The 14,621-nt window shown below is 38.8% G+C and overlaps 1 protein-coding gene across 2 annotated transcripts; it reads left to right on the top strand.

Annotated features, from left to right (window-relative positions):
* The first annotated feature begins 2 nt into the window (after positions 1 to 2).
* MCMDC2 (minichromosome maintenance domain containing 2) lies at positions 3 to 14,025 on the top strand. 2 transcript variants are annotated; one of them, XM_083824165.1, is made up of 15 exons: positions 3 to 1,836; positions 3,394 to 3,538; positions 3,629 to 3,759; positions 3,855 to 3,914; positions 4,104 to 4,299; positions 5,290 to 5,412; positions 5,591 to 5,698; positions 7,012 to 7,140; positions 7,655 to 7,886; positions 10,072 to 10,277; positions 10,598 to 10,764; positions 11,129 to 11,305; positions 11,833 to 11,975; positions 12,369 to 12,478; positions 12,994 to 14,025. In XM_083824165.1, exons 2-15 carry the CDS (start codon positions 3,439 to 3,441, stop codon positions 13,158 to 13,160), a joined length of 2,049 nt encoding a protein of 682 aa, XP_083680291.1. In that variant the 5' UTR covers positions 3 to 1,836; positions 3,394 to 3,438; the 3' UTR covers positions 13,161 to 14,025. The 2 variants fall into 2 exon arrangements, with proteins under 2 accessions (XP_083680291.1, XP_083680290.1); XM_083824164.1 differs by lacking the exons at positions 11,833 to 11,975; positions 12,994 to 14,025 and having other exon boundaries at positions 12,369 to 12,857.
* Positions 14,026 to 14,621: the final 596 nt, after the last annotated feature.

Raw genomic sequence — 14,621 nt, 5'->3', positions numbered from 1 at the left:
AAATGCTCTGTGTTTTTTTGTTCATAAATGCATTCAGTTAAATGCCTTCGTTTGAGAAAAGTCTGGTAAGACGCAGAGGAGCAGCCAGAGTTAAGTGTTAGATAAATTTCAGTATTTAAATGGTTTCCTTTTTGACAAAATAAGAACTAGCTAAGAGAAGTACTACTTATATTGCATCAAGATCAGGTAAAAATTGAGAATATCACGAACAACCGTCTGTCAAATCATAATTCTTTTGAAATTAATGTTGTCAACAGGAAAACAGCAAGTGAAAGCTAAAACGAGATTCTTTGTTTATTCCACTTCTCTTGCATGATGCTTGAGTAACGCTGAATAGTTGGTGTGAGGTGTGGGAAGGAGTCTCTGGGTAAAATATGTATGAATTAACATTGAAAGGGAAGGAAGGAAGGGGGACTATCATTTGTGGGAGTAGAGCAGTGCTCATTTCCCATTGTGCCACTGTAAAGTTTTGAGAAGCTTGGAAATAATCTATGCAGCTGTTCAGGACAGCAGTAACTACATGAATCATGTTCTTGCAGTTGTAATCGTTTGGCAGTAAGCCTTTTTTTTTCCTTTTTCTTCCCTCCTCTCCAGTAGGCCTTTCTAATGGAGTAGAAGGGAGAAATTGATTTGAAGAAAGGAAATACCCATTCTCATACTAAACTATACTAAGCTTTTACTCTTCATACTCCTGGAATGATTCTGCAGGTTGCTGGAACTGCATTCTGCTGACAGCAGGGAAATGTACCATATTGCAACTTTTTTTTACCTCTCACAGCAAGGAAGTACAGTTCTGTGGAGAGATGACAAGGGAGGAGATTACTTCAGTATGGTACATGCTGCACCCCTTCACTTGTCCTCTGTTTCCAAGATGTCTGTAGCTAGTCATCTGACTGGGTGAAAAGATTTGGAGCTTCATTTTGCCTTTTTTGTCAAATGTATTGTCGTCCCCCTCCCCCCTCCCTTTTTAAGATGACAGTGGTAGTTATTTTCTTGCAGTGCAGCATAATTTATTGCTTATTAATCTTACTGTTTGTTTTTGTTTTTGGTTTTTTTTTTGCTTTCAGCAAGCTTTGCCTTTTTGGCTAAGTGTGAACTTCAAATACTTAGGTTCATTTTGTTCCTTCTACTGTATTTCATATTGTGAAATAACCCAGTTAGATCAGGACTAGCACAGGTAGAGTAACCAACAGTGTACAACATCAAGCAATAAACCCTCACGCTACTTCCAAATATTAGCACTCTTGTTCTGTATCTCCCTGATTTTCATGGTAATGCTTTTCAGAGATGACTGAAAAGGTTAAGGTGGGGTAGCCCCTTCACAGAAGACTGAGTTGAAAAGGAAAGGTTGGATGTGGTGCTTAGGGACATGGTTTAGTGATAAATTGGTAGTAGGGGGATGGTTGCACCAGTTGATCATGAAGGTCTCTTCCAACCTTAATGATTCTATGAAATCTGAAATGATAGTAAAATCTGGATTTTTGAGAGCTGCAGGGAGCCTACAGAGGCATGACCTGTGCCATTCCCTTCCTCAGGTGGCAGACAGTTGATAAAGGGAGGCAGACTTTGCTGAGCTGTTGGCCTGTCCCTAGTGAAAGGGACTGTTCCACACTGGAATCCATCTCCCTGTCCAGAGAAGCACGTTAAGGCCCTTCTTCTTGGTGCTGTGGAAGCAAACGAAAGGTGCTGCCATTGTGCTTTCCCATCTTCTGACCAGGGAGGAGAGCGAGCGAGACAGCAGGAACAGCGGACTGGCTGTGCTGCATGGCAGTTGTAAAAAAATTAATCGAAATAAGACACACGCAAAAAAAGAATTTCGTGGTGTTGGCTGGGGAGGTAAGTTTGCTTACGCTAAATGCAGTGGACTATGCAACGTTTATTAATGAGAGATTGTTTGTTTTTAAAACCATCCTGGCTTTACTATTTATTGTAGGGTCGGTGCGTGATACTCTTAGTGCCCTGCCCAGGGCCGTAGCCGGCCTGAGGGGGCAGCGGCTGCGGCCGGGCTCCGGGCTCGGCGTTTCCCCCCTCAGCGGCCGCGGGGAGCCACGGTGCCTTTCCCGCCCGCCGCCAACGGCTGCCGGGCTGAGGCGGGGCAGGGGGCGCAGGCAGCCCCCTCCTGCCGCCGGGCTCCCCTCAGCGCCCCGCTCCTCCCGGGGGACGCCAGCCCTCGGCTGTGGTGGGGAGGGCTGGGCAGTGGTCTTGGGGCAGGGAGGGAGGGAGGGAAGGCATTGTGCTGAGGTGGTTTGGGGTTCTGTTAGGTTTGAGACCCTTCTTGTGGGAGATTTTAAGGGATGGAGCAGCAATTGTGTGGGAGTAATCCCAAAGAAACTGAAAAAGAATCTCAAATATAAATTCTTCAATTTGTGCTTAAAATTTTATACTTCAGGGCACTACAACACATTGAGCCAGCCCACAAGGTGTGTTTCTCAGAAGTTTTACACAACCGCTGTAAGGGTGCACCACAGGTACCCAGTTATTGCACTGACAAATATTGATCTGTTTGTACTCCAACACACAATTCTGTGACTTCCTACAGGTTATAATTAAACAAAGAGCTTTGCTTTCTCCAGCCTGTTAATTCTGTGTTTTGGTCCTGTGCCAAGTAGTTAAATCTATTTTTGAAGACTTAAGCGTGGTTTCATATTGGCCGTTTACAGAGAAGACAGATGACACTTTTTAAAAGAAAACCTGTAAGGCAGTAAAATAGACGTGTACTGCATTTTGGCCTTAGTTCTCCCTCTACAGTAAATTCGTAAGTGAAGTGCTTCATGTGGTGAGATTTTACTCTAAAAATGCAGATATGGGAGTAACACGCAATGAAAACAACACTGAAGAGCACGGTCACCTTCCAGACCAAAACTGTAGTCTTGAAGGCTTTTTTCCATCAGAATAAGAACTGATCTGCGTACACTGATGAAGCGTACAACACAAGTGTGTGCAAGATCTATGCCTTAAATGAATGCTACGGGAGGTGACAGCAGACTAAGAAAGTCTGATTTAAGAAAAAATGTTGACTGGTTTTGTACTTTGAACGACTATGACAGACAGCCTTCTCAGATAAAGTGGTTATTTAAGTCTTACTTTTGCTGCGATGATTACGCCTATAAATTATATAGGGCAGGACTAAATGCAGCCTTTAATTTGACGGGTTAGGGGTTGGGCAGTGAAATAATTCATTAATAAGAGAAGAAAAATACTAGAGCATTCTTTAAGAATTGACTTTGGGGGTGTAGTATGCTTCAGCCATTGGAAAGAGATTCCCATTTAATGGTAGTATTAAAAATATTAAAGAATAACATTGAGAAAAATACTCTAATTTTGTATGTCTTTGTTAACATATATCTTTATTATTATTTCAGCATGGCAAATTCTGACCTAATTTCTTTACAGCTTATTCTCACATTCTGATTAAGAGTACGAAGATCTTTCTGGAAGATGCAGGAAGAAATACAGAAAATGAAGGAAATTGTCCTTATTTACCTTGACAGAAGTGGTGGCCTTCAGAAATTTGTGCACGACTGCAAAAAATATAACGGTATTGCTCACTCAGTAGATAGTCTGTTAACATTGATAAGTATTGTTAAATAAATCTCTGTTCTTTTTAAGACAATTTTTGCTCCTGCAGACTCAAAACAAAGTTATGCTGTTTATCGTTTCATTATTTCAATAAATCCTTCTGATATTGCTGAATTGGATGCAACTCTTGGAAACTACATTCTTCATAATCCCATAAAAGCTGCAGAGATTTTTCAGTCAGTAAGTGTATATTTGTGGTCAGAGCTGACAAAAATACATCTTTTTATGTTTTAACTAGATTCCCTTTCTAAGATGAAGGTATTTTTCAATTACAGGTATGTTTTGTAGCTATTAAGACATTATCATTAATTGAACAATTGCAGACAGAGGCCCAGGTGAGTCTGCATTGTTTTCCCCCAGTTAGATCTTAAATCTTTTAAGTGTGGTGAAGCATTAAAAAATACTGATTTTTTTTTCTAACAGCTATTTATATATGTTACATTTGTTCATGTAAGTAAATGGTACTTATAAACAGCAGTTTGAAATTAAAATTATAGTATTAATGCAATTTTGTCTCTTGTTAGATTAGTATACTGCTGAAGCCAACACATTTACCACCTTTACCAAGTTACGTTCTCAGTCTTTCTGCATTTCCATTTAACTACACATCTCATAGATTTTATATGTCTGAAGGAATAGTCATCGCAATGGGAATTGTAACAAAATATACACAAGGAGCAAGATTTCTTTGTACTGAGGAAACCTGTCCGTTCTCTGAAGGTAGTAAAAAATGAAATCAATACTATTTCAAAAGCTTTTTAATAATTCAGATAGTTTATCAGATTAAAAATCCAGCATGCGAGTCATTTTCCTGTGCAGTTTTATGATGTAGACTTTTTGTAATGAGCACAGCATGATTTTTATTAATTGACAGCAGCAATGGACCTTGCCAGCAGCTGCTCAGCATTATTAAATGTTTTGTGAGTACAGCTATACCAATAATCCATTTTCTAAAGTACAGCTATACCAATAATCCATTTTCTAATCCTGAAGATAGTTTATATGAGAAAAGATACATTTCCGGTATAACTTAATGAATTCCCTGAAAGGAAAAAAGTCTGTACCAGTAGAATACTGTACTTTTTTTTTTTTTGGAAGCTGTCTCTTCTGTATTCCTTCTGTTTATATAAAAAGACCATGTAACAGTATGCTTAAGTGCCTGGCAAAAGCTTCTAGCAGATTTGCTTTAATGAAAACTGATTTCTGTGGAACTACTTTATCTAATATTACTGATACATCTTTGCAGGATTAGGTCTTAAGTACTTTTAGGGCAGTGCTGTTTGCTTCTTCCTGTAACAGAGACCATAAAATTATAAAATAGAAGCTAAATCCCAAAGCTGGGAGACAGTAGAATAAATCATAATGATGTCTTGATGAGGGCACGTACTTGTAGTGAGGAATATACATATCCAGTGTCATTTCCACACCATGCAGAAGCAGTCAGTTGCTCCCTGCTGCTTGTCAGGCCAAGCCATTTTAGTTAGGAAATTGTAATAGGAAACTGCCATCTCGTGGTCAGCCTATGATAAATGATAGAGATCGTTATAGTTGAAGCGTAGTGCGTGAAAGTATGCTTATCTAAGAAACACGGGGGGCTTGCAAATTTGGAATTTCATTGTCCAGTATTTTAATTACTTCTTTACTTAATGTGAAATTTAAAATGAAAGCCACATCCTCCTTATAAACGTTTGGTAAATTCATTTGTTTCAGGGTTTAGGTACATAAGAGTGCATCTGCCTGGAGCTACAGAATCTGCCACAGTGAGGAATGATTTTGTGTGCAGTTTATGTTCTTCAGCCCTGCAAGAAGACATGAAGTTTAGAGTACTTGGTGGTAGGAAATATGTAATTTTATTTTTAGATCTATTATTTCCCTACTTCTGTTACGCAGTAAGTAAACAAAATGGCTAAGGGGGGAAAAAAAGCAAGTTATGTACTAGTCATCTAAGAATAAAAAGAGCTTGGTATTGTTTTAAAGAGAACTAACCTCTTCCTTGCCTTTATTTTGAAAGATAAACAAATAGTTGAAATGATTGATGCAAAAGTTCTTAGTGCTTTAAAAGGATATTCCAACAATAAATCGCATTTTAGGATTCAGACTTTTACAGTTTTCTTGAGAGGTAAGTGAACTTTAATTTTGACATTTGACAAAAATGTTTTACAGCTGAATTGTAATAATTCCTTGCATTTTTCTTACAGATCTATTTCTGTGGATAAAATAGTGGAAATCGTGATAATTCACATTGAGGTTCTTTCTCTAATAAATGGGGGAGGGAGAGGGGTAGCCAGATGACTAAACAGTATACACAGATGATTAAGAAATACGTGTAGCAAAACTGTTGTGTTCACTTTTATAACTTCACTTAATTACAGTCCCCAGGCCAGCTCTGCAGTATCACGTTCTACCTGAAGCTTGTTTTTTCCTCCTTTCTACTTCCTTTGGTCATACTGTTTTGCACTAATTTCACGTGTTTTTAACATCCTTCCTCAAAGTAGCAGTTTTCCGGATTCTGTCAGGATTTTTGGTTTCTACTACCACTGCCTTCCACTGCAAACATTAAATGATTTCTGATGTGACTATCCAACTAATATCACACCCCACTGTCACGCTTCCATTAATGTTCTTGAAACAAAATCAGACAAAAAAACCCACTATTATACTTGATAACAAAGTCTGTAGAATCGTACAGTTCATTCCTTGAAAACTCACAGCAGCTCCAAGATCATGAGATACACTTCAAACTGCAACTATGCATGTATTGTTACAAAACAATCTATAGGTGAGAAACCGTGATCTACACATGCATTAAAATTCCACGGATTTCAGTCATCAGTGAGGTTAGACGGGATCTTGCAGACTGAGATTTGTGTTTGGACATAACTTTGACTTCCAAAAATAAATGTGACTTTTGAAAAAAACAATGCACAGAAGTACAAAGGTTTGTACTTCACTTAAGTACAGAAGTACAAAGGTTTATACTTTCACACAAAGCTATGTTTGTGTGTCTTTTTTGAAATCCGTATATTATGGATCTCTTTTTTGTGTGCTTCTGTTTTTTATGTCATGTTATAGGACATGATAACTGATAATGGGGTCATCACAAGTTTCAGAGCAGGAATGTATACTTGCAGACAGCTGTCCATTTTCCTTTCAATGCAGAAATAAATAAATCATCCATTTTCTTCATCAGGAACCTACTTTTCCTCAGCCAGCCTGCCTTCCTTACCTTTTGCACTAATTAAATAGAATTGCGTGCTTCATTTGCTCCTAGTCCACTATGGTAAACTTGCAATCCAACTGTTTTCTGCAACTAAGTGATAAAAATGAAACTGGTCAGAATGTGAATAAAAGCTTTCTGACTGTGTCTTTATTTTTTTTTTTAATGCCCTGAAACATCTTCAGTTTCCCCTGTACTTTATTTTTCATTTCCAGATGAACTGGCCAATAGAATGACAATAGGAGACCACTACAAGATTATAGGAATTCCGACTTGTGTACAAAATGGCCCACAAGCTACAGCATGTATAGAAGTCAGTAGCGTACAGCTCTGTAAACCAAACGGTAAGAAAGTCCCATTAAACTGGACAAAAAAGCTGAAAAACATTTGAGAACACAAACCTTGAGAACTCGTACGGTTCTCTATTGCCTAAAGGTCCCGATTACAAAACCATTGTGGGACCTTCCTCCTGCAGTCCTAAATGTGTTCAGTCAGCTGAGAATATCTTCTGCCCCTTTCTCTTCCCATGCATGGGGAAATGACATAATTATTTACCGCAGTTCAACTGCTTCTTTCCATCTCCCCCTACTGGAAGGTGCTTGGAAGTCATGCATGAAATGGGCCCGATACTTTATTTTGTTACTCCGTGCTTATTCCACTGGGTTTAGAAGATTGTGTCTGCTACCTTTAGAGTACTAAAATTAATAGTGTCAGCTGCTTACATTCTGAATTTGTGCTTAATGTATAAACATCTTAGTTCTTTGTAAGCTTCTGTATGAGGATTGGAATGGTGTCATGGTCTAACATATCTGCACAGCTCTAGTAAGTGTTTGCTAATCTCTCCTTTGTTTCAATTAGGTCCTTCTTTTATCGGTGAAAATTTTAAGTATCTGCTCTCACTGACTTCAGAGTCATGCTGGAGGTTTACAGCCATACTGGCCAATATCTTTGCTTCTCAAGTTGTTCCACCAGGCACTTGCAACACTCTGAAACTCGCACTATTGCTGAGTCTAGTACAGACGTGTGAAAAGGAAAGTGCTGATTACCTGGATCTGTTGGTTGTGACAAGCGACGCCTTAGTAATTGATAGGTAAAGAGATTCCTAATTTCTTACGTAAGTTAAAAAGTATTTTTAAAGATAATAGGATTGGTCTTGCATGAAAAGCAAAAGACTATGTTTAAAATATACAGGGCTATGACTTCATAAAAATAACCACGAGACATCTCTATTTCAAGTGATAAATCTAGATCAGAACTTCACTAATTAAAAAAAAACCTTGACACTCATAATTGTCTCAGTAAGCTTTTAAGACTAGCGCTGTTTAGCAGAGGTCAAACTAAACATTCTAAAATCAAAACTGAAGGTTGCCCCAGAAGCTGGTGATGATAAAAGCAAAGGTCTCTACTTTCAAATCCTGTGTCTCTGAGGCTTTTCATCACCAACTTCCCAGCTATGAGCACTTTCTGCTAATAAGCAATGAGTCAATCAGCTATTGTCCTGGTTTGCTTGGGATCGAGTTACTTTTCTCATGTTCTGGATTTAGGATGAAAATAGCGGTGACAGCACACTGGTGCTTTAGCTGTTGCAGAGCAGTGCTTACACCAGCTCAGACTCTGCTGCTGCTTGTGCTGCCCTGCCAGCCAGGGGGCCGGGGGTGCACCAGGGGCTGGGAGGGGACGGAACCAGGACAGCTGGCCCCAGTGACCAAAGGGGTGTCCCACACCATCTGACTGGTCAGCTCGTGGTGACCAATGGTGGTGACCCCCCCCCCCCTTTTAGTTTTCTTTTTCTCCTGTCCTTTTCTCCTTTTCCTTATCCCTTTCTTCTCCTTTCCCTTTCCCTTCGTTTCCCATTTTCTTTCTAAACGTGTTTCTTTTTGTCTAAATGTCCTTCTAACTGCCTTGCCCTTTTGATTCCCTTCCCCCCATCCAGCTAGGGTGTTAGGCATGGGAGCGGGCCCATGATGTGTGGTGCTTAGCTGCTTCCTGGGATTAAACCACAACAGATACTGGTATTTTTATTGCTCTTTTTCCTAAGAACTATTCTGATAAAGTATCGAAAATCAGGTACATCAGGACGCACTGGTCATAAATCCATCTGTTGTTGCCTTGAACAAACCGCTGTTCTGTATGTACACGTCTGTGTGCTCACCCCTTCATGGAACTGTGACCCGCCAACACAAGCTGAATACAGCATCCCCGCTCCATGTGCTCAGCCTCACTTACTTATGTGCATTTCAAAAGAATTGTATTCTTCTCCAACCCAATACGGGGCTTCGTTTTTACTTGGGGAAAAGATATTTGAAAGTGGCATGAATTTTATTTTCATTTGAGAGTTCTTCAACAAATGTATTATTGCTTTTTGTTGTGGGACAATAACGCTTTAGTAAATTTACCATTTCAAAAGTTAACTGTAGAGATTAGTTTGAATTTGAAAAAAAAAAAAAAGTAGGCTGCAGGATTTTATTTTTCCCCAGAAGGTGTAAGAGTAAGCTTTCATGGGCGAAATAGTAGGAACTCTGGTTTTAAGAATCAAAACATATTTAATATTTAAATGGTTGTATGCTGTAAATCTTGGTACTTTGTCACTAGTACTGTTCGTATGTGCATGTTCTATTATCATTAGCCTATCAAAATAGACATTTCCTACATATTTATATTGATATAATAGTCTATTTACTCCTACTTAGTATTTTAATTAATAATTTTATCCCATTTATCAATAGGAGAAGATGTCGTGCTTTGACATCTTAAAATCATTAGGAGCCTTTGATTGTGGAACCAGTTTGCAACCTTTTTGTGCCAAGGAACATAGCGTAGGGGTTGAAAAAGAAATCCTATGCCCTCCTTTCGCAAAAAGAATTTGGGACACAACCCTGGCAGGCAGAGCTTGCAAGTTACCAGCCCGTTCGTTTTTCCCAGACGGCCAGGAGAACTGCTAATCCTCTACTTTCCTCTAGAACAGGAGTAGGAGTTAATAATAGGGGCTGAATTAGAAGACCTTGGCTTCCTAGGAAGTACTTCTGTTACAAGCCTCATATGTTAAATGCGTAAGAAACAGAGGCCTTTTTGCAGCTGTTGGAGAGAAAGCATGGGCTTCTACCTTTGTGTTTAAATGTACTTTAAACATTTAGTTTTGCTAGTGGTTTTATTTATCCTCTTTAAGTAGGATCTTCATATGCATAAATACTGTTACAAAGTATTAAGAACAGTGTTAAGCTTTTAAAAACTGAACAGTAATTTTAACAATTTATGACTATTATTTCATCCTTTAGGCTTTTGAATTACAGCGTATGTCTTCTGCCTCGTGGCATACGACATCCATCCTCTAGTGACATCTTTCCTTCTGTATCCAAAGATAAACACGGAACTGGAAGTGCTAGTATTCAAGCTTGCAGCGTTCTGCTTGCTAAGGGGGGTATCTGTTACATAGGAGACTTATGTACCTACAAAAAGGATAAACTGGAACTTCTACAATCTGGTAATTTCGCATCTACTAACAAATGAGGGGACAAAATGAAACGAACATGCAAAATCAGGGCAAGGTTTGTTCCTCAGTTTATGGCCCTCAAATGCTGGGAAAAGGTAAGAGCTACTTTAAAAAGTCTAGAAGAAACAAGGGCAACAAAAAGCAACAACAAATACACCATCCTCAAAACTGGTGGTGTGAAAATGCCAAAACTCAATCATGACAATTGAGTGAAATATAATAATAGTTACTGTCTTCAGCTAGTGTGTTTGGAGCTAGAATTTAGTTGAACCAGATTAGTTACTTAACTGACGTATTTTGTCCTGTGCTAGTTCTAGAGAGCAGGACAACAACACTGTTCATTCCTGGGAAGAAGTATGGAGAAGAGGCTGACCAACAAGTTACTATTTCAGTTCAGACCAATTTTTGGTCTTACGTAGACGTGGGTTCTTCCTCAAAGAAACATTTACCGAAGGACAGCTTTCTGATCGGGCAGATGGTAAAACTTACATCCTGTTACGGCAGTCACTGAACTATGGCAGTCATTTGTGTTTATGCTTATTTCAACTTGAGAAATAATGAAAACAAATTTATTAGTATTCCTCAAAAGGCTACAACTTAAGTGACTTTAAATCAAGTATCTTCTAAAATGAGCTAGTTTTCCCAAAAGTGGATGCCTTGTCTTTTATTCAGAATAGCTTTTGACAGCTACTACTGAAACAAGACTACACTGCATCTCTTACAGATAGTTCATTAGCTAATCTTACAACACTCAGCACGCACAGATATTGTACATTACAGATTGAAAAGACTGCAATGTTTCTGCTAGTCAGCAGCCCAAAATAAATTTCCTTTCTCTTTAGGACTTGAGCTTGCTTCCACCTAATCTTCTAGATGTTTTTGGGCTTTTGATATACGATGAATTTCCTTCATGTCGACTGTCTTTTCCTCTTGTGCATCACGTCCTGAAAAAAGCCATTAATCCTGAAGCCACCCTGTACAGAGTCTCTCAGCAGTTCAGGACACAGGATTATGAAGAGGTAACAAATATCTAACAATTCATAAATTAATTGTACTTGGGGATATCATAGTTTCTGGAATCAGAAGATTCTCTCCTGATACTCTGCTTATTTTTAAACCTGTCAATGCTCACCTCCTACCCCTTCCCCCCATCCTATTCCCACTAGCAGTAATTAGGATTATTGGTAAATTTAGCTTGAGTTCTTTAAAAGGGTCAGAATAGTAAATTGTTTGACTTCGTTTCCAAAAAACATACTAGGTTAACACCTGTAGGAGATCAGATCTCTAATACCTCCTTTTGACAAGAATAGTTTACAACCACTTGTACAATATTTCATTCCAAATAAACTGAATCTCTAGTGTGATTAACAGGTATCAGATTAATATCTGAAACCCATCCTTATGCACAGCTGAATGGTGACAGGCACCTTTATCAAAATTACTGGTGAAATATGCTGTCTAAACTATGTTACTTTGCCAGTGGTATGTTAAAAGTTTTTATTTATTTATTTTCCACAGTTACTTAATGCATGTACATTCTCTCTAGTTCATTTTGTTTGCTAAGAATCTCCATGTTGAAATGAGCTCAGAAGCAGAAAACCTCATTCAGGGCTATTACCTTGCGAGTCGCAGAGTGAGAAGAGATTCTATGCATGGATCAAACTTATCAGCATCTGCACTAAAAATTCTGTATGTCCTACTCCTCACGGAAAAAGAAACAGTTTCAAATGGGAATTGTGCTAACCAGCTCCGAAGCTTAAGTAAAAATCTAGACAAGACACTTAAATTTCAAGACGTTCAGGTGTAAAGAATCTTACTTAACATTTGTTAATACTATTTATAATACTGATTTTGAAAAAAAATAAAGACATTAAAAAGTGATTTAAGAATTATTAAAGCTGTCTAGACAAACAAGAATGGGCTTTAAATTATCACAGCTTTCTATGGCACAAGTGAAGAAATGCAAGGATACTGCAGTGTTAACTTGTGATTCACAGAAGTGTTTGAAATTGGGCAATACGTAATGCATTCATTTCTGCACCATTTTATAATGTTTCTAACATGCTTATATTCATCTCTTAGGATTTCACTGTCTAAGGCTCATACCAAGCTAAGTTTAAGAAAGAAGGTACTTGAGGAAGATGCACTGATTGCCGTCTTGCTGCTCGAATCGTCTCTTACCCTAAAGCACGGTAAATGAGTCTTTAGTCTTGGGTGTATCACTTTCGTATTTTGTCAGCTCAGAAAACGTTTCTCAGTTGACTGCAGTAATAAAGGTACTTCTTTTTAAGTGAAAGCCCAGAATTTCCACTGTTGAGAACTGAGATCAGGAAAAAATCTTTGTTGACTTGCCCCACGAGTCTCAGTGCCGCACACCATTAGGCCTCAGGACAGCACAAAGCCTCCATCCTTTATGGGAGTGCATTAGAGACACCGCTCATCTGAAACTGCATCGTTGGTCCAGGGTAAACTGTAGCTATAGAGAGTTTACTCTCCCTGGGGAAAGTGTTCCCTTCATTTAGCAGTCACATTTGTTCATGCGCAAACTTGGCAGTGAGAAAAGAATAATGGTGTGTCACAAAAATGCTAACTTACAAGATTGTATCACTATGGAATCTAGGTCTCAGCTTCCCCCTCCCCTCCTTAACAGCACTGGCAGAAGTTTTGTCAAGTCTTTACTGTACGTATCGATTTCTTCTTTGCTTAGGTAAGTCTGCACTATGCATAGAACCAAATGCTGTATTTCCATTTGACCTCAGTAACGAAACCTCCCTGCAGCAAAGAGATATTTACCTACGGAAGTGCCACCATCAGCTGCTTAAGTTTATCAGTGCGTATGGCCCAGGAATTCATGTTAACACTAATGAGGAGTGAAGTAAAGCCCGAAGCTCCTACTTCACCCTTCTGGGACTGGGGTTAAGGAGAAATACACAGCCATCTTTTTAACACTTTCACAAGATAGGTCAGTGCTATTTGGCTAAGGATTAAAGCATAGCTGACAGGACCTAATTGCAAGTTTTCTGACAGTGGTGCTGAAAGGCAGAGGTGGCTGTTCCTGGCTACCGCTACTTCTGTCACTTAAAGGGACAAGTTTTTTATTAAGGCTACTACTAACAATTAAAATAGGAATAGAGAATCTGGCATTTCATTTCAACAGTGTGAAACTTCTGTAGTTTTTCTTGTTGCGAGAATCTGGCATTTCATTTCAACAGTGTGAAACTTCTGTAGTTTTTCTTGTTGCTTCTTTTCACATGTATTACCCAGGGAGGGATAGTTTAAATACATTACAACCACTTTTCCAGTGTAAGATAACTTTTTAAAATTATTATTCATGTACTAGACAAATTTTAAAATGTATTAAAAAAGTCACCATACTGCTTGATGTTTATGTCTTGCTTTTACACTACAGCAACACAGTATTAGACCAGGATGTTGGTATGCTCCTGCAGTTTGAAAAAAAACCAAAAACCACAGTATTTGCACAACATGAACTTAGATAAAGACTGGAAGGGATTGTAGAACCCCACAGGAAAGCAAAAAAAAATAGAGCTCATTGAGCTGCCAGCCTACTGGGTCTGCTAAGTCCAACTACCTCACTGAAAAAAAGAAGTGTAAAAGGTAGTGTGGTAGATATATGCTCCTCCAGCTATGGACTTTCCTTTACTGTGTTCTCCTAGTAAAGACATAACAGTAGGCATAACACTGAGCAAGTTTTAAATCAGAGGTCCATGTTAAAAAAAAGCTGCAGCAGCAATGTGTGCAGGCTTCCATTCAAATCTGGGCAAGCTGAGCACATACTGAAGGCTTGTGGGCCTTCTGCTCAGGTCACCCAGCAGGATCATGCTGCTACAGCTCACACTGCCTTAGCAAAGAACTACAACCACTGAGAACACAAATTCAGGATTTTATTTACGCAAACACTGCACTGAAAATGAGCATAACAGTTGCCGCTGTTAACATTATAAACACTCACTTAGACAAGGTAACACACAAGTTCTCCTACATCTTTTAACACTTGATTTATTCAAGTTTGATCATTCTGAGTGCACTCAACTGTCCATGCTGAGTTCCAACAGTGTCTGCAGGGCTACCTCTCCTCCTAGAGCCACACTCTCACCTGAGCTTCATTCAGGTATTATTCACATTTTCACCTGAACTCAGTCTTTGAATCAAGCAGCATCTCTGAGAAGCAAGAAGGGCCACAACAGCATTTCCAAGTGCATTAGAAATCCACACTTGAGACTGCTTTCAATCTGGGGAAAAAAAAAACAAACACTTCAAATTTAGTCACTTTTCTATAAGCTTTATCAACCTTATACAAAGTTACTAACTTTT

Source organism: Anser anser, assembly GCF_964211835.1.
Source record: "Anser anser genome assembly, chromosome: 2".
Taxonomy (NCBI): Eukaryota; Metazoa; Chordata; class Aves; order Anseriformes; family Anatidae; genus Anser; species Anser anser.
The sequence above is the reverse complement of the archived record's forward strand: the minus strand, read 5'-3'. Positions and strand labels throughout refer to the sequence as shown.

Coding starts and splice junctions, on each gene's coding strand:
- MCMDC2 (XM_083824165.1), top strand. CDS start 3,439: ATGCAGGAAGAAATACAGAAAATGAAGGAAATTGTCCTTATTTACCTT. Junction 3,539..3,628: donor CGACTGCAAAAAATATAACG/GTATTGCTCACT, acceptor TTGCTCCTGCAG/ACTCAAAACAAAGTTATGCT. Junction 5,413..5,590: donor GAAGTTTAGAGTACTTGGTG/GTAGGAAATATG, acceptor TTATTTTGAAAG/ATAAACAAATAGTTGAAATG.